This window comes from Rhinatrema bivittatum, chromosome 17, assembly GCF_901001135.1.
Source record: "Rhinatrema bivittatum chromosome 17, aRhiBiv1.1, whole genome shotgun sequence".
Taxonomy (NCBI): Eukaryota; Metazoa; Chordata; class Amphibia; order Gymnophiona; family Rhinatrematidae; genus Rhinatrema; species Rhinatrema bivittatum.
In genome coordinates this window covers 13,294,382-13,317,567 of record NC_042631.1, presented here as the reverse complement: position 1 = coordinate 13,317,567, position 23,186 = coordinate 13,294,382, and the positions used below count along the sequence as shown (strand labels likewise).

Below are 23,186 nucleotides of genomic sequence, written 5' to 3'. Positions count from 1 at the left end.
CCACTATGGTATGGATTCCTAAGCTCTGCTAGAAGATGAGGGGATTATCAGCTTGTAAGACAGACCCTAGCCCTGGATCTTAGCTAGAAGGCTGAGAAGAGTAACTGGTTCTCAACCCATTGCCCTATGCATAATGCAAAGAGGTGGAGGTTAGGCCAGTTTGTACCATCTCCTTATGAAGTACTCCTAATAGTGAATTGTGACAGTTGCACAGCTTCACTTTGGTGTCTTGTTCCCCAAAAATGTACACAAGGTAACAATTTTAAGAATAAAGATGACCTGGCTTAGAGGTGCTATTCAGTAGAAAGCTTACGTGCTCTTTGGGTTTCCATCCAGCGTTCTGTTAGAATCTTCACCTTATATAGGATAAACCCAACCATTTTTTTTCCATTGTAATCAAAAAAAGCTTTGTTTTTTATTATTTGGTGGCATTAAAGCAGGAGCTTCCCAAACCTGTCCTGGGGGGACCCCATAGTCAGTCTGGTTTTCAGGATATCCCCAATGAATATGCATGAGATGCATTTGCATACCATGGAGACTCAGAATATGCAAATGTATCTCATGCATATTCATTGGGGGTATCCTGAAACCCTGACTGGCTGTGGGGTCCCCAGGACAGGTTTAGGAAGTCCTGCACTAGAGGATCGCTATTAGATTTTTAAAATAGGTTTGAGGGGCGGGATGCAGTATTTGTCCTGAATCTTGTGGATAACCATGCCTCAGCTAGAGCTTCATGCAAGGAAGTATTTTAAAAATAATGACATGACAGGGTGTGGTTATGCTATAATAACCACGACCCAAGCAAGTTGTTTGCGGTTCAACCATGAGGAAAGTGAGGTTATTACAGAAAAACCAACACCCTGGAGTGACTTATCTAGTGACTTTTTTGTACCAAACAAAGAAATAGCAAACTAGGATTGAAAAACAAGGTTGGGCTTTTTTTTTTTATTTAAAGAAAACACTGGAACCTTAGTTGTAAGCTTTTGCACATTCTGTCTAGCCTAAACACAATCAGACCAGTTACGAAGTTATCCAGCATTTCGAAAGATGTCTTACTGTCGATTGGTGCCTGGCCAAATGTGCAACTGATAAGTAACTTTTTTCCAGCAACGAACCCTGGACAGCATTGTGAGGTGGAAGCTGATGTTTAGACCAGGGGCTCCGAACCCTCTCCTGGATTCATACCTAACCAATTGGAGTTTCAAGATCTCCATAATGAATATGCATGAGAGAGATTTGAAGCCCCAGTGTATGCATATTCATTATGACAATCTTGAAAACTCACCTGGCTAGGTGTGTACCTTCAGGAGAGGTTTGGGAAACACTGCCTTAAGTCATTGAAAAGGATTTTATTTAAGCCTAATGGAGTGAATTGTTGCCAATGCACTGAGCATTTGGGATAGTTTAGGACTGGGTAAGGAGGATATGATAGAGGTGTTTAACATCATGAGAGGTCTAGAACGGCTAAATGTGAATCAGTTATTTACTCTTTCAGATACTAGAAAGACTAGGGGGCACTCCATGAAGTTAGCATGGGGCACATTTAAAACTAATCGGAGAAAGTTCTTTTTCACTCAATGCACAATTAAACTCTGGAATTTGTTGCCAGAGGATGTGGTTAGTGCAGTTAGTGTAGCTGGGCTTAAAAAAGGTTTGGATAAGTTCTTGGAGGAGAAGGCCTTTACTTGCTAATAATTACGTTGACTTAGAAAATAGCCACTGCTATTACTGGCAGCAGTAGCATGGGATCTACTTAGTGTTTGGGTACTTGCCAGGTACTTGTAGCCTGGATTGGCCACTGTTGGAAACAGGATGCTGGGCTTGATGGACCTTTGGTCTGACCCAGTATGGCAAATTGTATGTTCTTATCTCTGGTCCTGGAGTACCACAATCAGGTCAGGTTTTCAGGATATCCATAATGAATATGGATGTGGTATATTTGCATACAGTGGAGGCAGTGCATGCAAATAAACCTCATGTATATTCATTGTGAATAACCTGCAAACCAGACCTGTTTGTGGCACACCAGGATTGCAGTAGCCTACCCCTGGTTTAGGAATCTAGCCTAGCCCCCAACCCCCAGACCCATCTACTTTCTCAGTTCCCCTAGCTGCAGGACTGTGTCATAGCCTATACCTGATGCGTAATCTTGGACTGTGATGCATTCTCTGCCTTTCTCATTCCTGAGCCCCGACGTCCATGCCTGCTGTCGGGCTGTTCCTTGAAAAAAATGTTTTCTTAAGCTCCTTTTGTGCATATCTTCTCCAGCTTCTTCATGATCTCTTGGTCCATCTAAAACACTTTTCTACCAAAGCTTGCTTGCCTGTCAAGGTTTGAAATGTCACACGTACAGGGCAGTTGGTATACAAAACGGTGCCCTGGGCAAAGGTTGCTTTGGGCACCCTCCTTCCCCAATCCTTGTTACACAATATTGCCTTCTTATCAGGTGCTGTAGCGGTGCTGTGACCTACTACTAATTGCAACATGATGTATTTTTATTGTATTTTGTCTTTTAAATTATGTATGTGTGCATGTAAACTGCCTAGACGGACATGTAAATGTCACTTTGTGCGGTATATAAACACTTTTAAATAAAAAATAAACAAATGTAATTCTATAAAAAGTGTACACTCAATAAGTTAATTTTACATGTGGGTCTTCAAAATCTAGTGCATCTGAAAGCACTGTAAAAGGGAAACATAATTATATGTACCATGCTAAGTGGTGCAAGGATCCTCAGTAGAAAAAAGTGGTTTGCAAGGTTGAATGCCTTTAGTAACACACAAAAGTGGGACATACAAGTCAAAACATCCTGGGATATGTAACTGCAATCAGATAACAGACATCCTGGGGGGAGAATGGTGTAGTGCTAACACAGGGCTCAGCAAGTATGTTCATGAATTATAATGCTAAATGGCTCCCAAATCCGTGGGATCATATCGGCTGCAGAGCAGGCGTATTTATCTCCCTCAGCGGCCCATTAAAAAAATATCATAGATAAGTGAAAGTGATTTGCAGAAATCCTTCCGTGTCTCAGAAGGATAGCCTGGAAAAAAGAGGAATCCACTCACAGTGAGGATTCTTCCTCTCTACCCATTCATAACTGCAGACTTTACCCACTGCCAAACGTCGACAAATCTGACATACACACACAGATGTGCTTATTTCTGCTGGCGGCAAACCAAGGCAACTTTCAATAAGACTCGGTCCTTAAAGCAATAACGTCATGCACTTAAATCTTCAGGAAGAGGGGCAAAGTTCGGTAACCCTAGGCTGACTTCATTCTGTTTGGGTGCCTCTCTAAAAAGTATGGTGGGCTGCAGGTGCTTGTAAAATCTCCTACACAGATTGAATTCTGAATTGCTTCTGTCTTCCAAAAGACTGCTTTGTGTGTATATGAGCAAGAGGTGGTGTTCTGTTATGCAAGTTTTGCTAATAAAGACAACATCTGAAAGAAAGCTGAAAGTTTGATGTCTGATTCAGTTTTCCCAGGATTTAATTTTCCAAAGCTTGCAGTCCCTTTGGGCCTGACCCTGAATCTTGGATGTAGTTAGTATGTAACACTTCTGGACTCAGCCTAGAGAATGTTAAGAAAGGCCGTGCTGAGTCAGACCAAGGTCAACGGAGCCCAGCATCCTCCCTCTGACAATGGAAAGTCCAGGTCACAAATACCCGGCAGATCTCAAAAGGTGGATATGTTTCTTGTTACTCCCAGGGCTAGCAATGGTTTTCTCTGGTCTGCCTGACTAATAATGCTTTCTGGACTCTTCCACTAGGAGCTTGTTCAAACCTCATTTAAACCTGGGTCAAACCTCGTCCCCATGCCATGTTCTTTGGCAAAAGATTCCACAGCGTGATTGTGCTTTGGATGAAAAAAGTACTTTTTCTGGTGTGTTTTAAATGTTCTGCTCATTAACTTCATGGAGTCTCCCCTTGTTTTAGTAGTATTTAAAAGGGTAAGATAAAGGTCCTTATTGACCTGGTCCACCCCACTCCTGATTTTACAAACTGTCATGTCCCCTCTCAGCCATCTCTTTTCCAAGCTGCATAGCCTCATCATAGGGGAGCTGTCCTACCCCCTTTATCATTTTTGTTGCCCTCCTCTGCACTTTTTCTAATCCTGCTGTGCCTTAATTGAGATGGGGCCACCAGAACTGCACTCTCAAGCTGCATTCGCACATGGATCAATGCAGGTCTTTAGCCACATAAAGATCACCTACCAATCTGTGTAAGTTTTAAACTAAAATGACTGTTCTAAGCTGGGATTTTGTGGGCTATTAGGAATCAATGTCTTCCCTGTGAACCAGGGAAACCAGGATTCAAATCCCACTGATGCCCCTCATGACCTTGGGCAAGTCACCTCACCGTCCATTCACTCAGGTACAAACTTTGGGCCTGATTTGCTAAGGCTTCTTATGCATTATTTATACCAATGCTCCTTTTCTATTGAGCATACATATTTAGAGCTTTAAATCAACTCAGAGGGCTTTTGGTGCATAAGAACTTAAGTGTTGCCATTCATGGTCAGACCAAAGGACCATCAAGCCCAGTTTCCTGTTTCCAACAGTGGCCAAGCCGGATCACAAATACCTGGTAGGATCCCAAAGGGGTAGATAGATTCCATGCCGCTTATCCCAGAGATAAACAATGGCCTTCCCCGAGTCTACCTGGTAAATAACAGTTTTCTTCACAGAGAGGGTAGTGAAGAGAATACATGAAACAGCTTCTCAGGGAGGTGCTGCAGGCAAAAATAGTAGAAGAATTCAAGAAGGCCTGGAAAAGCACAAAGAATCCCTAGGTTTTTTTAAGTTCTTTATAAATAAAGAATTATTTACAAATATTCAAAGAAAATTCCAAGAAATGTATCTTCTTGGGAAACCAGCAATGAAATAAGAGATATGCTTAAGAAATAAGGCAAAAAAGAAGGAAACAATACATCAGTGCATATCAGTCCACAAATTTGATGGAGGAATGCAATATTAATCACTAAGAAACATCATTATTTTAATCACATTCAAATGAATGTAGCAGTGGGCCAAAATGGCTATGGTTTCACCAATAGATATACTAAGAACACTCCTATCCAGCTATATCCATACCTTCTTATCTACCATTCTCCAAACCTTTTTTGATTCTTTGGATTGAATCAGAGCCTTGCATAAGTCTTGTGTTGCCTACTACTTTTAATTGTGGACTTTGTACTAGACCCTGACAGGGACTGATAATTCTTTTTTCAGGATCGGAGAAAATTATTTTTTCACTCAATGCACAATTAAGTTCTGGAATTTGGTTAATGCAGTTAGTGTAGCTGGGTTTAAAAGAGGTTTGGATAAGTTCTTGGATAAGCTCAACATGCTGTTTCCAACAGTGGCCAATCCAAGTTACAAGTACCTGGCAAGTCCCCAAATATTAAATAGATCCCTTGTTACTAATGCTGGTAATAGCAGTGACTATTCCCTAAGTCAACTTATTTAATACCAGTTTATGGATTTCTTCTCCAGGAACTTATCCAAACCTTTTTTAAACCCAGCTACACTAACTGCATTAACCACATCCTCTGGCAATGAATTCCAGAGCTTTATTGTGCATTGAGTGAAAAAGAATGTTCTCTGATTTATTTGCCAACTTCATAGTTCTTGTATTATCTGAAAGAATAAATAACCAATTCACATTTACCCATTCACGTCCTGTTATTTTATAGACCTCTATCATATCCCCCCTCAGCAGCCTCTTCTCCAAGCTGAACAGCCCTAACCTCTTTCCTGTTTCCCTATTAGAATGTCCACGCATGAATATATTGGGCTATAGCCTTTCAGAAGAACAAAATAACTCCTAGATCAAAAAAGGTTTTTTCTTCTTTACCTCAAAAATACAATGCTCCCTCTCTGACAGCTCGAACTCCTGCTTTGTTCTAGAAACAAGATCCTGTTCCATCAGAAGCTGCCTAATGGACCCAGGAGAGAGTCAGAACAAATAGTTCCCAAACTTTTCACTTTCAAGCCTACCATGAAATAAGTTAACTTCAAAAGCCAAATCAAATCTCAGGGGGAGGGTTCACATTTTTAATAATGTGAATTTATAGGCTGCTGGTTTCCTCCTTTTGTTTTGTGCTTCTGCTTTTCCTGTTGAATGATCAACAGGAATTCTAAATAAAATGTATTACAGCAAAAAAAAAACAACAAAAAACCCCCTCAAAATTGGTAGAAGAATAAAAGTACTAAAACTTGCAAGACCTCTCCTTGTGCACAAAGGGGCTGAAGAATCACAGAAAGCAAAATGAATCAAGTAGGCATTGAATCTGGAGAATCCATTCAAGTAATCTCATTACTGCATTAATTGTTTAGGTGGAGCCCAAGAAAAGCAGAGATTTTAGTTATAATACTCAATGGGAAGTCTTGAAACTATCTGTTTATTTAAAGCCTCTAGAGCAAATATTATTTGAGTAAGTGAATTTGTGATGTGAGTGGATATGCACTTCCCTGAACTCATTAAGGTCTTGGTTGATTGTGTATTCCAAGCTGCACAACTTGAAATGTTAATGGCCTAAAGAAATGTAACTATTGTGTCACAGCAATGTTCAAACAAGCTCACAACTGTATGTTGCTATTCAGTCTGTGAAAAAAAAAAGTTGTTCATTTGCTGAAATGCCAAACTGCACACTTAATTATTTGGTATTGTATACTGCCCTGACAATTTACAATACTAAGTGTGCCACCCAGTGCACCTCTATGGTGAGTTCTCTACTTCCTAATGACTGCTCCAGGAACATTTCACCTGAACCACAGACAAGTGATCTGTGATCAGAACAGAGAAAATATTTTGAAAGTGATGTAAACATGATGTAAACATGAACTGAAGCTCTGAGACATGTCCATGAAATATAAAGTGCTGAAGGTATGTCTTCCTTCATTCTGAGGTTGACCATTATCTGCACTGTCATAGTATTACTGCTGTTGTATGAATTAACATTCTTACACATATGCCAGAACATTTTCCAGTCACAATAATAATAGAGATAGGTGTAATATTACAGCTCTGTTCAGAGAAAGGCATATTTGAATCAATAAAGATGGTGAGGCAATACCATAATGTGACATGAGGATAGTGGACAGAGATGGGAGATCAGCAGCTGTGAGGGATGAATGGACAGGGATAGAATATCAGGAGAAATGAAGGATGAGTGACATGAGGATGGTGAACAGGATGGACCATCAGGAGATGTGAAGGATGAGGGATATGGAGATGGTAGACAGAGATGAAAGATCAGGAGAAGCCAGGGATGAGTGACACATGGATGGTGGACAGGGATGGAAGATCAGGTGACATGAATGAGATGCAGATATTTTGTAGAATCAGTGAGAATTTCAGACAAGGTTGTTAGGTAAATCCAGATTTTGCATTAATAATGATACAATTGAGGAGGAATGTTGATAATTCAAACAAGGGGTTGAGTAGTGGAGATGATCCAATAAACTGTTCAGGAATGATCATGTCAAGGATTTTGCATTAAATCACCAGTGAACATTGCATTTGGCCTAGTGAAAATCGTTGATAGATTTTTAACCTGGAATTGAGAAATAAATATTATCTTGTCTGCTATCTTCTTCACTAGATTGAAAGCTCTGTGGAGCAGGAGTCTCTTATATGTGTTGCATAAGTCTAGTACTGTTTTAGAAATAATAAATAATAGGATGAGGACACAAGTGTTTTCCTGGAAATACTATGGGTGTGACAGATGTGGGGCTTGATATGGAATTGCAAATGGAGGTGACAGGTTTACAGATGTGTAAGATGAATTTGGGCTTGCAAACACCAAGGACTGTGGCGTGATGGAGTCGGAAATGTAAAAGGTTTTATACTAAGACCTGTCTTTCCGCCTCAGCGGAGAGCATTTGCCTTGAGGATATAGAGGCACGATCAAGTGACATGGACCAGGCACTAGAACAAGGCAGACACTTTAAGAGAAAAATCACATCCGGTGGTATGTTTGACTGGAAGAAGGAACACACAAGAACAAATACAGGGGTGAGAACACTGCGTCAAAGACAGCGAAGAGAAATAAGCTTGGAAGTGCAGGGAAAGATAAAGAGACAAAAATGAAATCAGGGTGAGACAAATCGAATGCTTTAGACACGCTCACTGCTTGTTTTGTAGCATTTATTACAAGTGGGTAGTTCTATGTGTGGCTAGACGACCTGTACACTTGGTAATACCATAGAGAAGTGAGCAATCAGAAAGGCTGATAGGTAAGAGGCGATGCCTGTGAGGCATGCTGAGCTCCCTGGGCTCTAGCTTTAGCAAAAACTTCCTAAAGTAAGAAGACAAAACCCGCCATTAGCAGTGCAAAGTGGAAGCTATGGCAGGAATGTCTGACGCCGAGAAATGCGCGCAGAGATGTGGCGCGCACGTATTTTGGGGTAAGGCTGCGCCCAGCGCTGGGACCGGCCGGCTGCCTCCTGACCCCGGAGAGTCCGCCCGCGGCGCGCGAGGCCCCGCCCACCGCTCCACCTCTCCGCCAATCAGCGGGGGCCCCCCGCCCAGCTCCTTTGCATAGGACGAAGGCGGCGCGGCTGCTCATTAGCATGGCGCTGGCTGCGTGGAACGCTGGCCTGGGAGCCGAATGGCAGCGCGAGCCGCTTTGTACCGCTGAGGGCTGAGCCGGGCGCGAGGTGCAGCCCAGCGCTTCTGCAGCGGGGAAGGGGCGAGCTACCCACCCCCCCTCCCTCCCCGGAGATCGGACGGACCGGGTGCCCCACCCCCTCCTCCCCGCCAGACATGCCGCACTGCCTGGGCCGGCTCGCCTTCCTCCTCGTCTTCAGCTTGGCCGCTTCGGGCGGATCGGCGCCTTCCTCCTGCCCGTCGCCCTGCCGCTGCGATGGGGACGGAGGAGCGGACTGTTCCGGCCGAGGGCTGACCGCCGTGCCAGAGGGGCTGAGCGCCTTCACCCACGCGCTGTAAGTACCGGGGAGGCTACTCGGGGTGGGGGGACGCCTTGCGGGAAATGCGCTGCCAGCGCCCCGGCTCGCGCTGTGGACAAGGGTCTCCCCCCCGCCTCCTGTTCAGGAGCTCCGGTTTTCCTGCTGGGAGGCTGCAGGATATTCCTGATGATGGGGGTAGCGCTCAGCCTCCTGCTGGGACGAGGGGGAGAGGGCTGAAGACTGCTGCTAGCTGGTAGTGACCTTGAGTCTGGAAAATTTACCATAATTACAGTCCTTTAAGCCCTAAAAGCCTTCACTAATTACACGTTGGAGACGTTTACATGTAGAGGCTGTTCATCGGGCGCTTCCCTTGGCAATCCAGGACAGTATTTTGGCAAATAATAAAGCCTGCCACCTGTAAATATTCAATTATGTCTGTATTTTTATCATGTTTTTCCCTTTAAATTGCCAGCTGTACCATCCCAACCACTGGCCCGGTTTGTAAAGCCACAGGCTAGAGGCCCTACATGGTGCTGGTATTTATACCAACATGAGTTGTGGAGCAGATGCTGTATTGTATTTCCCTGTAATTGACGGATTTATGCTATTTTGAGCTAGGCTGTAAAATATTCAATCTGCCAAAGAGCTGCCATGTCGAACTCTCTTAATCTTTGCGGTTATGCCCAATTGCCCCATAACACTCTGTTGCATGGAGCACAATCTTCTGGCATATTAACATTGGTTTAATTGTATCTTTAAAAAAAACAAACCAATATTGTCATGAAAGTTCTAGCTACGGTGCATAAGATCTGTACGATGGGAGAGTGAAACTGCCCTGGACCAACCCATGCCCTGTGCGGGAGTTTCTAAAAGGCTATGAACTGTGTAGAAATCTCAGGTCCCAGGACCCCCTTATCCTATACGCCCCAAAGCCCCTGAAACTTCTCTCCTGGCCTTAAGAAAACACGAGTTGCTCCTCGATGCGGGGACGTGCCTAAGTTAACGCCTCGGTTTATGCTTACGCTTTGGTTGGCTGGGAGTAAAGCCGTATGCACAGAACCTGGTGGAGCCGAGCACACCGTATGTCGCCCTGAGTTTGCATTTTGCCTGGCTGCCACCTTCCATTTCCTCATTCTCCTGCATAGTTTCTTCCCCCCCCCCCCCCTCTTTCTGAAATGCAGGTTAGACTAAGACACTAAAGGAATGTGATAAATCAGAATAAGCAATATTGAGCCTTTTGGATTTCTCCCCCCCCCCCCCTTAGAAATTAGGGTGAACAAATAAGTTATGACTGAGACCTTTTCTATTGAAGCAGCTCAGTACACTTGTGATTTTGCTTTTTTCAAGTGCTGGGCTCCAGGGAGTGCATGCACCTAGTGATGAAGGGGAGCCTTGCTGGGCAAGTGGAAAGGGTCTCGCCTACAACTTGTTTGCAGAACCTTAGTTTTAAGTGTTGACGTGGACTGCGCAAGGCAATCCTAAAGTTAAAAATGGAAAAAAAAATGTGCAGGAGCAACTTGCAATTTCCTGACACAATTCTATTTACATTCTTGTGTGTGGGTTTTGTTTTTTTTCACTGTGGTCACAAGTAATATTTCCTGCCCAATATTTATAGAAGTTGGCTGCCAGCGGTTTTTATGCACAGCCAAATAAAGTTGGTCATTCCGATTCTTTCCAAATTATTGTTTTGAAATAGTGTTACATGCCATCTTCTCTCTTGAGTTTTGCAAAGAATTTGTTTTGTTTTTAGAGGCATCAGAATGGCTTGTAACAAAAGTGGTAAACACTGAGCCCCAAGTTCTGCTTGTATAGTTCGTTTTAAGTCTAGAATGCTATTGAGGACTTGGTTAAATGAGGCACCCTGAGAAATAGGGGTGTTTTTTTCATAGGGGAGCTTCTGGCACACTCTGAACCGGCCAGCACCTTGAGCCTTCCTCTGCAACTTTTGGGGGATCTGGCTCCCTTCCAGCTCGGCCGTTACAGCCACTGACCTTGGCTGGAGGTTTATGCCTTGCGGCTGCCATCATGGGTTCATCGATTTGCCAGCATCCTGCTGCTGACAATGGTCAGTCTGGGTCACAGCTACCTGGTAGATCCAATTCCTTGGTACTCACTCCCAGAGCTCGGCGCTAGCTTTTCTTTTTTTCGAGTTTACCTGGCTAATTGTGTATGGACTCGTCTTCCAGGAACTTCTCCAAACCTCTTTTAAACCCTGCTAGACTTAATGCCATGACTGCATCTTGGGCAGCAAATTCCACCACTAGAATGTGCATCGGATGAAAAATATTTTCTCTTTTTTTTTTTAACTTGCTATCTTCATGAAGTGTCTCCTGGGCCTAGTATTATTTGAAAGGATAAATAACCATTCCCTTTTTACCTCTGCCACCTGCATTGTGATTTCGTTAACCTTCATATTCTCACTTTTTTTTTTCCAAGCTGAAGAGCCCTAATCTGTCTGCTGACCATTTCTGTACATGTTTGAGATGGGACAGCCAGAGCAGGGCACAATACTCATGGTACAGTTATGCCATAGATTGACATTATGGTAGTCGGCGTTCTTTGCTTTCCAAACTATTTCTAGCGTTCTGCTTGCTTTTTTGACTATTGCACACTGACCTGAGGACTTCAATATATTGTTTGCAGTGACTGCAGTGTCTTTCTGGGTGGTGACATCTAATACTCCTTGATCTAAGACTGAGAAGTACTAATTGTAGCAGTTGTAAAGAGATGTACACCAGTCTGGGAGCTGGACTGAGCCCACCAGTTTTGTTACTCTCCGGTTACATGTTACTGTTTAAAATGAGACCGCTGACATAGTGTTACTATTTTTCTGAGATGCAAATCCAACTACATAATTTTATGAGCTCCATGAAGGATTATGATCCTCCAATTGTATTTTCTCTGGTCATAAGCTTATTGGCTACTATCAGCTGATGGTCTGGTATCCTGTACGGGGAGAGCAAGCCAAACGCAACAATTCATAAGTATCTTGAGTTATAAAGCTTAGCAGACGAGGCCGGCACCTTGTGTTGTGGATGCTGCTCTGGTACCGTAGTTGTCCAGCCACAAACTTGTTCTTCAGTCAGGCATGGTGACTTGTAAGGAGAGAGACCATGATTTCATCAAACCAAGTTTACAAAAGAACAAAAAAGTGCCATATTGGGTTAGACCAAGGGTCCATCAAGCCCAGTATCCTGTTTCCAATAGTGGCCAATCCAAGGCGCAAGTACCCAAACATTAAACTGATCTCAAGCTACTATTACTTATTGATTGATAGTAGTTTATGGAATTTTCATCTAGGAACTTATCCAAATCTCTTTTTAAACCCAGTTACACTAACTGCCATAACCACGTCCTCTGGCAATAAATTCCAGAGATTAACTATGCGATGAGTGAAAGAGAATGTTCTTTGATTTGTTTTAAATGAGCTACTTGCTAACTTCATGGCATGCCCTATAGTCCTATTACTTGAGAGTAAACAGCCTATTTACATTAACCTGTTCAAGTCCTTTCTAGATGAATCCAGAGAGCTGCTTCTCCCACTGCCTCCCCTGAAAAACATTCTTTTGTACTTGATCTGTAAGCTCACATTTGCTTATTAGTTGGGCAAAATGTTTTCAATTCCTGGTTTGGGTCTAGCTGCTCAGTGGGTTGAAATCTGAAATAGTGCAATAGCACACAAGAGGTTGGGCATGTTGTGCTTGGTTTACGCAGTTCTCCATCAAAACCGGTTTTATCAGAACACACACTTTCTTCTCATTGGCATTTTGACGTGTGCATGGTTAGGCAGGAATGGTTTGCCTCAATCTCTCAGCAGGGTTACTCCAGTGGCCTTGCTGCTTTTCTTAAGGACACCAGGTCTCTGTCCCATACACATTGTATTTGTTGAGACCTGGTGTCATTAAGAAAAAGGTTTGCTTCGCCGCTATCATTAAAGCTAAGTATTGCTTTTATTTTTTTTGACAAGTTATTAAGTCTGCCCTTTTTCCCTCGGTTTTTAGCGTACTGAATTTTTTGATTGAGACTCCTGAAGAAGCAACTGCCTGGTTGCGAAACACTGGCCGCTGTCGGGTCTTGTTTAACGATATCTGAGACAGGCACAGACGGACTATACTTCAAATAGGTCATTTCTAATTTTACTCTCAAAGCATTGTTTTGGGCTTCGATAAAATCACCACACATGAGGATTAGACCGGACAGCTCTGCTGCATGCATTGCCGTTCTCAGGCTTGCTGGTGCGGTTTCTCCCTTAAAAATGTTTTCTAAATTTCCTTTACTGTAGCGTTGGCCAATCAGTTATCTAAGATTGATTGTCCAGTGTCCTTTTGTCGTGTTGCCAGTGCTCTTGCTCCTGCCGGTTTTCCTCATTGGGCTCTGATTTTCATCTTATGAACCATGCCCTTTTTAGCTTTATCTGCCTCCTTTACCTCTCCATTAAATCACGCTGGCAGTCGCTTGGTCTTCCTTCTACTTTTTTTTTTTTAATGCATGGCATTGGTTTTATCTGGATTCTAAAATGGTATCTTTAAACCATGTCCATGCCTCGTGCAAACTTTTAACCATTGCAGCTGCTCCTGCAAGTTCTTCCCCCCCCCCCCCCCCCCCCCTGTTGTCTGAAAGGGAAAACGGGTGACCTGGGCTGCTGTGTTTTATTGCTTCATGCCTTTCAGATACATGGGAGCAAAATCCAAGTTTCTAGCTGACCGCTTGGTGTCTGCTTTGCTGGGAGATCCTTGAATGATCCAGACCTTCACTGCTAATAGGTGGTTTATGCTTGGGCCTACACAAGAATGGCAGACTATGTTTATTAGGGGCACTCTATTTAGATAATTCTTGTAACGCTCTTCTGTGAGAGATGTGCTTGTGGAGTCGAACTTGTTAATCTTTTACCCTGCTCCAGCCTTTGTGGGTGCTTTGTAAAGTCTGTTCCAAGGGCAGACTCCTGCTGGCGTGACAGTGTGTGTGGCTGTTTACCACAGCTGCCAGCTTTCTGCTGGGGCTCCAGCTTTATCAATCATTTACTTCTTCACGCCTTAAGCCAAACCGATCTCCGGCAGCCTTTCGTTCTGGCACCTTGGGCTGCGTTGGTGTGGTCTGCCCACAAGGTAGCCACCAAGCTTTTCTGCTGGAGACTGTGCAGCACTGTCCACTGAAGGGGGAGAAAAAATAGCTTTTAAAACCCCCAAAGGTTATTTTTGCTGTAAAGAATTTCTGTAGCACACCACAGCTGCTCGTTCCTCCCTTCCGGTCTGGGACGGACTGTGCCACTAGGTCGCTGGCTCTTCAGGCGTGCGCCTTGCAAAGTGCAATGCAGTGTAGACTACATAGAGTCTGTGCTACATTTGTAGTGGGTGGTTCTGTTTTTGGGCTGGTAATGGGCCTCTGGCCTTTTGGGTTTCCCTGTCTTCCCTGCCAAGCTACTGCGTTATCAGGCCGATACAGTAAAGTCCGCGGGAGAGCGGGCGAACACCCGCTCTCCCGGTGCACGTGATTCTGTATTTAAATGAGGCCCGGCGGTAAAAACAGGCAAAAGGAGGCGCTAGGGACACTAACGCGTCCCTAGCACCTCCTTTTGGCCTGGAGTGGCGACTGTCAGCGAGTTTGACAGCCGACGCTCAATTTTGCCGGCATCGGTTCTCGAGCCCGCTGACAGCCACGGGCTTGGAAACCGGACATCGGCAAAATTGAGCGTCCGGTTTTCGACCCGACAGCTGTGGGTCGACTTCAAATTTTTTTTACTTTTTTTTACCCTTCAGGACCTCCGACTTAATATCGCCATGATATTAAGTCGGAGGGTGTACAGAAAAGCAGTTTTTACTGCTTTTCTGTGCACTTTCACGGTGCCCAGAGAAATTAGCGCCTACCTTTGGGTAGGCGCTAATTTCTGAAAGCAAAATGTGTGGCTTGGCTGCACATTTTCTTTTCTGAATCGCGCGGGAATACCTAATAGGGCCGTCAACATGCATTTGCATGTTGAGGGTGCTATTAGGTTCGGGGTATTGGATGTGCGTTTTTGGCCTCTTACTGAATAAGGGGTAATGCTAGCGCATTGAAAACGCGCGTCCAATGGCGGGTTATCAGTGCGCTCCGTTGGCGCGCACTGTACTGTATTGACCCGTAAGTGGGAGATTCAATCTTGTTCTCTGGAACCCAGCCCAAGGTGAGCTTGTGTGGTGGCTGCTCATTCTTTCTTGAGCATGACCTGGGTCACCTGCACACTGCCAACGAGCCCTACCTCTGTTTTTTGTTGTTGTTTTTTAATTGCTCTACCTTTTGAGGCATTACTGGATGTATTCTCTTCCCATGTGAGCTGTACTGTTGCAGTCTTTGCTAGAAACATTGCAAGTGACACGTTGGTTAAGTCAGGGGGTCCCCAGTATGGTCCTCGAGGGCTGCAACCTAGCTGCATTTCAGGATTTCTACAGCGAACATGCATATAAATATATCTTGTGTGTGTTTATTTTGGAAAGCCTGAAGGACCCAATTTGGGACAGGGAGCCAAGCTGGTAACGTTTGGTCAGGTGTGTGTTGGCAGCCTGGGCTTTGCACCAGGATATGCAGAGTTGAGCGGCCCTGCAGTAGTGACAGATCCTGGGCCTGCCTGGGGATGGACACTTGCTGGCCTGGGAGTCTTCTGTGTTATAAGCCACTTTTGGCTGTCTGAAATTAGAAGCCCTGGTGTGGCCGGAAAACCAGGGTTCAAATCCTCTTCTCTCACTGACATTCCTTGTGACTTTGGACCCACCACGTTATCTCCCATAGCATCAGGTACTTGTGTAGCTTGTAAGCTCTGTGGGGCAGGGACTTATAGTAGTACCTGAATTACTAATGCTGTCTGGTGCCTTGAGCTAAGAATCCAAATTTATCTAACCTTCAGGTCTGAGAACTCCCTAAATGCCAAACCTATGTGGAATAGATGAGGTTTACCGTCGCCTTTCATGTGTAACCTCTCTAATAGGCTTTGGTGTGAACTTTTAATTATTCCTCTCTAGCCTAGTGAGAGATTGCCTTCCAGTAATTGCCTTTGCTGCCCTTTCACCTCCTGCATGGTTCGTTTGTTTGGAAAAACCTTGTGCCCAGTAAGCAACTGCAAATAAGGCCAGGCCTGCTGCAGAATGGACACATTGGGACACCCCTGTGCTGTGCACTGCAGAAAGATGCAATCGAGTAGTTGGGTAGAGGCCTGAGCCATGCGCTACTCCTAGTGCCTTCTTGACTAGGCCACGCTCGCTTCCTCCATTATGGAGATGCCCTTCCTTTTTGTGTTAACGTCTTTAGCTTAACCTCCGGAACTGCATGTCCTTTGTAGATTATTAAAGTTAATAGAGGCAGTGCTGCAAACGTTTGCCACAGTTGCTGTGTGAAGATATTTCCATTGTTCAGTGTTTTCATGTTAAACAGGAAAGTGAGCTGCCTTTCATTGTGTGTGTGTGAGAGGGATGTAGCCCTTTTTAAACCACTGAATTTCAGTGATTTAACTGTTTAACCATTAAGTCTGGGGCAGGAGATGGGAGGGGCCCCAGTTCTGGGGTGGAACCAGAACCAAAGCCCGGCTGGCCAGGAGAGCAGCCATCGGAGCTTGGCCTGTCAGAGCTGTCTGCTACCCCACAAACAAGCATTCAAAAATCTTAACACTTTTAACTGGTGTAAGTAGCAAATGTTGCTTATAACGAAAGGTCCTTCATAACATCCGTGCCGGGTTAGTGCCATGATGACCGCGTTGAAGGGCCAAGCACAGGGTGTGCCTATCCCGTGGCAGGTAGCACCAGCCTCCGTGATCCCTCCCCTGGGCAGGGTCATGTCGAGTGGCAGGTAAGACAGGTGCCAGACAGCTGCTGCCAGCATCAAACCAGCAGTGCAGCTATGTTCTGCACAGCTGTATCATGGGGGGAGGGGGCCTGTGGATTCCTTCCTCCCACCCACTGTGGTGGTCCATGGTGCCGGTATGTCCAGTGACACTCCTGCACACCCCCAGGGTCCCTGGAACAAATATATTACAGTAAGACAGTGGTTGTCAAATGATCCCTAGTGCATGTGTGTGTGAGGCTACAGAATGCACACACTGTGACTTTGGTCATGACTGCCCTCTGCTGGTGTGGTTGGGGTGGTGAAGTGCAGCCCCAGTTCTGGGCGTGGGCTTGCTCCTTTGGTAGTCCTTAAGTGGCCAGAACATGTCTGATTGGCAGCTTTTGCTTGTGGAGGCTAGTTTTGGGCAACTCATCTGCTGCTGCTGTTTTAGCTCTCTTGATGCATATGGTAGTGATTGCTTTTTGTTCTCTTTTGAAGGGGAGGGTTTGAATGCCTCTAGGTTTTTGTTCCAGCCTTTGAGGAGGGTGGGAAAAGTTGGGTGTTCTTTTGGGAACTATTGTAGTGCTTAATATTAAATTTACTTTTTAATGTACCTTTCTATGATTTGGATGTACCCAGTTTTGAGTTGTGTGAGAGAAACAGGATATAAAACTGAAGAGGGTAATAGAATAAAAATGTCTTTAATTGTTTGACTTTCATAAAACATAAGAACATAAGAAAATGCCATACTGGGTCAGACCAAGGGTCCATCAAGCCCAGCATCCTGTTTCCAACAGTGGCCAATCCAGGCCATAAGAACCTGGCAAGTACCCACAAACTAAGTCTATTCCATGTAACCATTGCTAATGGCAGTGGCTATTCTCTAAGTGAACTTAATAGCAGGTATTGCTTTTGCTGGCATCTAAATATTCCTGGGGCTGTAAAGAACGTCCTGCACTCAGTTTTAAACATCAGCAGATTGACTTGATTTGCTGTGTTAAACTCTTGGAGGGTCTTAGATGATAGCATCCAAGGATATCCCAGTCTCCAATCGGCCCCTCCCTTGTAAACCTGGTCTATACACTGCAATGCCGACAGTTGCTGGGGAGGGTCTTTTTCACTCGGCAAAATAATACATCCTTAGGATGAAGACTAAAATTAATGAAGTGATGCGCATGATGGTCCAGACGTGAGCAAATTTGTCATCCCTGAATAATCGATGAAACACTGCACTCCGTTGGTGCATATCAAACTGTTACACCTGCAGTCTTGGCACTATTACCCCTCTTCCTTTCTCATGCTCCCTGTGGAATGCCTATATTATGACCACTCTCACTGCCTTGCCTTGACTGAGGCTCTGCTTCAGTTGCTGCTGTCTCGTTCTTTTCCCCATACATCTCACACACAGGTCTATCCAGTAACGAGCGGTAGGAAGAGCTGCGTTAGTGCCCGGCGCACCCACGGTTGCCGCACGCACAGTGCAGCTCACCTACCGCTTGATCCTGTATGTAAATAGCTTGCAAATGCAAGCTGTGTCTAAGAAGCGACCGTGAAGCATTAGGCCCGCGCAACCCATTTTACTGTATAGAGCGCCTATACAGTATCCTGGGTGTGGGCCTAGCGCTTCACGGCCACGCTGGTATCTGTCATTTCAAATGTCATTTGAATTGACAGATACCAGGAAGTCGGGATTGCCAGCTCCCCTCCGGACATCGTGGCTTCCCCCGTGCCAGTCTCCTCTCCCCTCCTCCCGAAGCAGGGCGTGAAAAGCAGCCTTGCTCCGGGAGGAGGGAAGAAGGGATTGGCAGTATGAAGCGGCGAAGCGACTTACTTTTTGCACCCCCCTCCGGACATCGGACGACCTCTCCTGCCTCCAGCTGCTCGCGAAGATGGACGCCTGCACGGCTGCTGAAGATGTGGCATCACGGCATGTGACGCCACGTCTTCAGCGGCCGTGCAGGCGTCCATCTTCGCGAGCAGCTGGAGGCAGGAGAGGTCGCTTTACACTGCCAGTCCCTTCTTCCCTCCTCCCGGAGCAGGGCGCGAAAAGCAGCCTGGTTTTCCCTCTTCCTTGACCCATCTTCCCCCTTCCCTTCTTCTTGGTGACTTTTAACCTCCATATTTTTATTTAGAGTTTTTCTATACCGGCATTCATGATACAATCACATCATGCTGGTTTACAAATAACAGGGGGTGTAATAACTTTGAACCTTGAACAAGTAAAGAGAATCAATGCAGTTACAATAAAACAAGGCTATTCAACTGGGAGAAGAAGAAACAAAGCTATAGTAACTTAACATACAGAGCTATAATGATTTACAGTATTCAGAAGTGTCTTTCTATAGATGATGCCGAGAATCAGTTGGGGTCTGGAAAGGCTTGATTCATATGCCTCAAAACTCTTTTCCTTAACCTCCTTATTTGATCTCCAACTCTGCTGTACTGCTCCTACTTGCAAGCATGGCCACTGCCTTGACCTAATCCATTTAGACTTCTCCCTCTCTGACTGTGATCTGTTGACTTTTTACACTAAACTACCCTCCCCCCCCCCCCCCCCCCCCCCCCCCCCCCCCCAGTCTGTCGAATCGCCACGAACACCTTCAGGAAATCTCCAAACTCTTGACCCTTGTATGCTGTTTGCTACAATTTTATCACTCCTTTCCTCCACTACATTGAATCAGTTGACAAAGCAGTTCTTTCTAACATTAGTCTCTTCTGTTGTAGACTCCCTTGCCCCTCCCCTTACTCATCTTGTAAGGCTCACCTCTAATTCGCTTCCTACATTCTTATGCACACCTTGCAGAATATCTGTGGTTAAAATCACATTTAGATTTCACTCACTTTAGATTGACCACATTCCAATTTTCTATTGTACTTGCCAAGCAAGGCTACCACATCCCATCTGATCAACTCTTGCATTCAAGCTTCAGTCTCTTTGCCACATTCCATTCCCTCCTCAAACTTCCTTCACTCTTCCCAGACTATGGCTAACTACTGCCATAACAAGATTCATGAAGTTGGTTGAGTTCTCAATCAGGTCACCACTTCTTTCCTCTGGCCTCCATCACTCTCTTGCTTTTCTGAAGTCCACAGTGGAGGAAACCACCCATCTTCTCTCATCCTCCAAACTCACTACTTGTTCCTCTGATTCCATTCCCATCCAGTTCCTTAGCTCTAGCTTCACTGTATTTATTCCTTCTATCTGTCACATTCTCAGTCTTATCACTTTCCATTGCTACTGTTCTGCTGTCAAACATGCTATGATCACACCATTCCTCAAAATCAATTCACCCTACCTGTCCTACCAACTATCTCCCTCCTCTTTTGCTGTGGCTGTCTTGACTTTTTTCATCTCAAGCCATTCTTATTCCGGTCCAGTCTGGTTTTTGTCCTTTACGTTCCACAGCAGCAGCCTTTGTCAAAGTGACTGGCTAAAACCAAAAGCCTTTATTCTGTCCTTATCCTACTTGACACTGTCTATTGCTTTTGACACTGATTACCACCTACTTCTTGATACTCTGTCCTGTCTTGGCTCTCTTCTCACCTCTGCCGTCACACTTGTACCACTTCCTCTGGGGGGTTCCTCTTCTACTGCCATCCCACTACCAATTGGGTGTGCCTGGGGGTTCTGTCTTTGGGCCGCTTTCTCTTCCATGTATTCATTTCCTTGGTGCTCTGAATTTCTTTCATGGCTTTCAATACCTTCTTTATTCTGATGATTCAAAGATTTATACCTCTACACTAGAAACTTCATCAGTAGTCAAGTCCCAGATCTCAGTCTTGTCTGATACTGCTGTCTGGATATCCCACTGTCATCTTAAATTCAGCATGACCAAGACAGAGCGCTCTATCTCCCTCCTTCCCCCCCCCCCCAACCCACTCTTTCATTTCTATGGATAACACACTAATACACTCGATCCCTTCAGCCTGTAACCTTGGCATCATCTTCGACTCTTCTCTCTCCTTCTGTATTTAAAACTCTGCAAAAATGTGCCATTTTGTTCTATATAACATTCTTTTGTTATATATTGCCACTCACCATTTTAGTAAATCCCTTGTTGCTAAGTTTTATTTTATCTGTCTCTGATCTCCCTTTCCTTATTAGGCATGCCTTAACTATAGAATATGATTGTCATTTGTTTAATTGGTTTGTTTTATTTGATATATATGTTTCCTCTTAATTTCATTTGATTGTGAAGCATGTTGCTGATTTATTGTTCTTTATAAACCGAGGTGATATTAACATGCCGCGGTATATAAAAAAAATCACTAAATAAATAAATTCTTTTTGAACACATTACCAGAACCTGTAGCCACATTTCCATTGCAACCTGCTCCTCATAGGTCTCCCAGTGAGCACTCTTCACCACTTTTTCAGCAGTTTGACGTCGCTACACCTATATAAACCCCTCTTCTCAGGTGACTACATTGGCTTCTTATCTGTTCTCTCATATAGTGCAAGCTCCTCTTACTCATCTCAAGTGCCTTCACTCTGCAGCTCCTCTCTGCCTACCTCTCCTCTCATGTCTTTTTCTACATCCTTCCTCGTGCACTCTGCTCAGTCAGGCCAGTCACTCCTATCTATCTCTCCTGCCAGTTCCTGACTCTGTGCTTTCCACCTGGCTGCACCATGTGCTTGGACGTCCTGAGCTGGAATGTCATGCTCCCCATCTTGCCTTATTTAAATCCTCTCCAAAACACCACCATTTTGAGGCTGCTTTTAAATCTTAACCCTGATTGTCCCACATACAGCCTCATTCATAAATGAAATTCCTAAGGTCTTTTGCTCTGTTTTTCTTGAACAGACTGTAAGCTCTACTGAGCAGGCATGGTCTCATGTTTTTTTTTGTACAGTGTTGCATACATCAAGTAGTGCTATGAGAAGCCCTGACTTAACCTGACTTCAGGACATGTTTAGAAGTGTTTTAAGGATATGCATGAGATGACACTGCATGTTATGGAGACCAGTATATACAAACTTCTCATCCTGAAACCGACTGGCTCTGGGATCCCCAGGACAGGTTTGGGAAGCCCTGTTTTAGGCAGAAGTAGTAATTGACAATTCCTGGCATAGCAGAACAAGAGAACATGAACTATGCTGGCTACAGTTGTGACAGCCTTTTCTGCTTGCAGAAATACAAAAGCTCATAGGGCTTCCTCTGTGCACATTGGCCATCACCATTATTATCTGTTCAATCTTAATGCCACTTTACCTGATTGCTTTGTAATGCAGGTGTAAACTTTTTTTTGTAAGATGTGCCTGACTGCAAGAATTTGCATAAACCTAGTAAGAATTAATTAATGGGCTGGAAGTGTGCTCTAAATGTGGTGTAATTCTAGCTGGGCCAGGAACATACAGTTCTCTTGCACAGGAGCTCTGATTCTGCCAAGCTGTAGGGTTGCTGAGGGTTTGCAGATAGGAAAGCTTTGGGTGTGTCTGCATTAGGGGCCAAGGAGTGGAGGGTGAAATGTTAGAATTGGATTAGACCTTTAATGAATAAAGTTGTTGTTTTTCCCAGGCACTGGCTGGTTCAACAATTTTTTTTTTTCCTTCTTCAGTGGACCCTCTAATTTAACCTTATAGCTGCTAGACTAATAAGTTCTTCAGCTGTCCATCTCTGCATCCAAACGGTTTTAAGTAGGTGTTAATTATTTAACAGCCATCATATAAATATCAGAGCAGTGTGAAAATGAGGGCCAGCCCTTGGCCTCTGTCCCCCTGTCAGTAGCTGATTTATGCCCCTGGGTGGGCAGCTTTCTTGCCCACTGCTCCTCCTGTCTGGGCTGCGAGGAGAGAGGCTGCCCTGGAGTAAGTATGGGGCTTGTTTTACACACTGCACCTTTTATGTGAAGGAAGCAGTCTATATAAACCGCTAGCTGTTCAAGTTGTGTTCCTGCTGGTTTACACACTAAATGTACACAGGCGGATTAAACACTGGACAAGTATCTGCAGGAGAAAAGAGCGTTCTTGCTTACAAGGTTTGTAACAATAGTAAACCTGCTTGCCAAACAAGGCGCAAGATTTATGGTGACAGCCTATGAGCGCACAGCTCCTGTCCTGTTGCATCATGGGCCTGCTGTGATGTCTGCCATGCTGGGGGGGGTTGGTGAACATGGTGGTTCGGGGTTGCAAGTGCAGCCGTCGCCACTTGTGCACTTTGATTTCAGGATTTGCTCTCCTCCCTCCAACATAGTTGTCGCCTCCTGCTTCACCCACTGCAGTTGTCTCAATGCATTCTTGAAAACTGGTTTAATTTTAGGGTGGACAAACACCAGTGTCAATTGCACATTTTGCCCCTTCAGTCCCTCCAGTTAAAGCTTTTTGTTTTTAGAAGGCAGGGGAAACTGAGCCCGCTCCTCAGTCATGTTAAAGCCCATGATATGAATTCATTACTGCCTTTCTCTGGACTCTGTACCCCCTGGCTGTTCTTAACTTATGTTTGTATATCTTGGTGAGTGAAACCGCCCCGCCTGCTCGTC

The 23,186-nt window shown here is 44.6% G+C and overlaps 1 protein-coding gene across 2 annotated transcripts in view; it reads left to right on the top strand.

The window, feature by feature from the left end:
- Window positions 1-8,569: 8,569 nt before the first annotated feature.
- LGR4 (leucine rich repeat containing G protein-coupled receptor 4) overlaps window positions 8,570-23,186 on the top strand; it is a 103,496-nt gene continuing 88,879 nt past the window's right edge. The window contains exon 1 of one of the 2 annotated variants that reach the window (XM_029582746.1): window positions 8,570-8,954. In XM_029582746.1, coding sequence (XP_029438606.1) covers window positions 8,776-8,954 — 179 coding nt within the window. In that variant the 5' untranslated portion in view covers window positions 8,570-8,775. The remainder of the gene's footprint in view (window positions 8,955-23,186) is intronic. The other variant, XM_029582745.1, reaches the window with a different exon arrangement.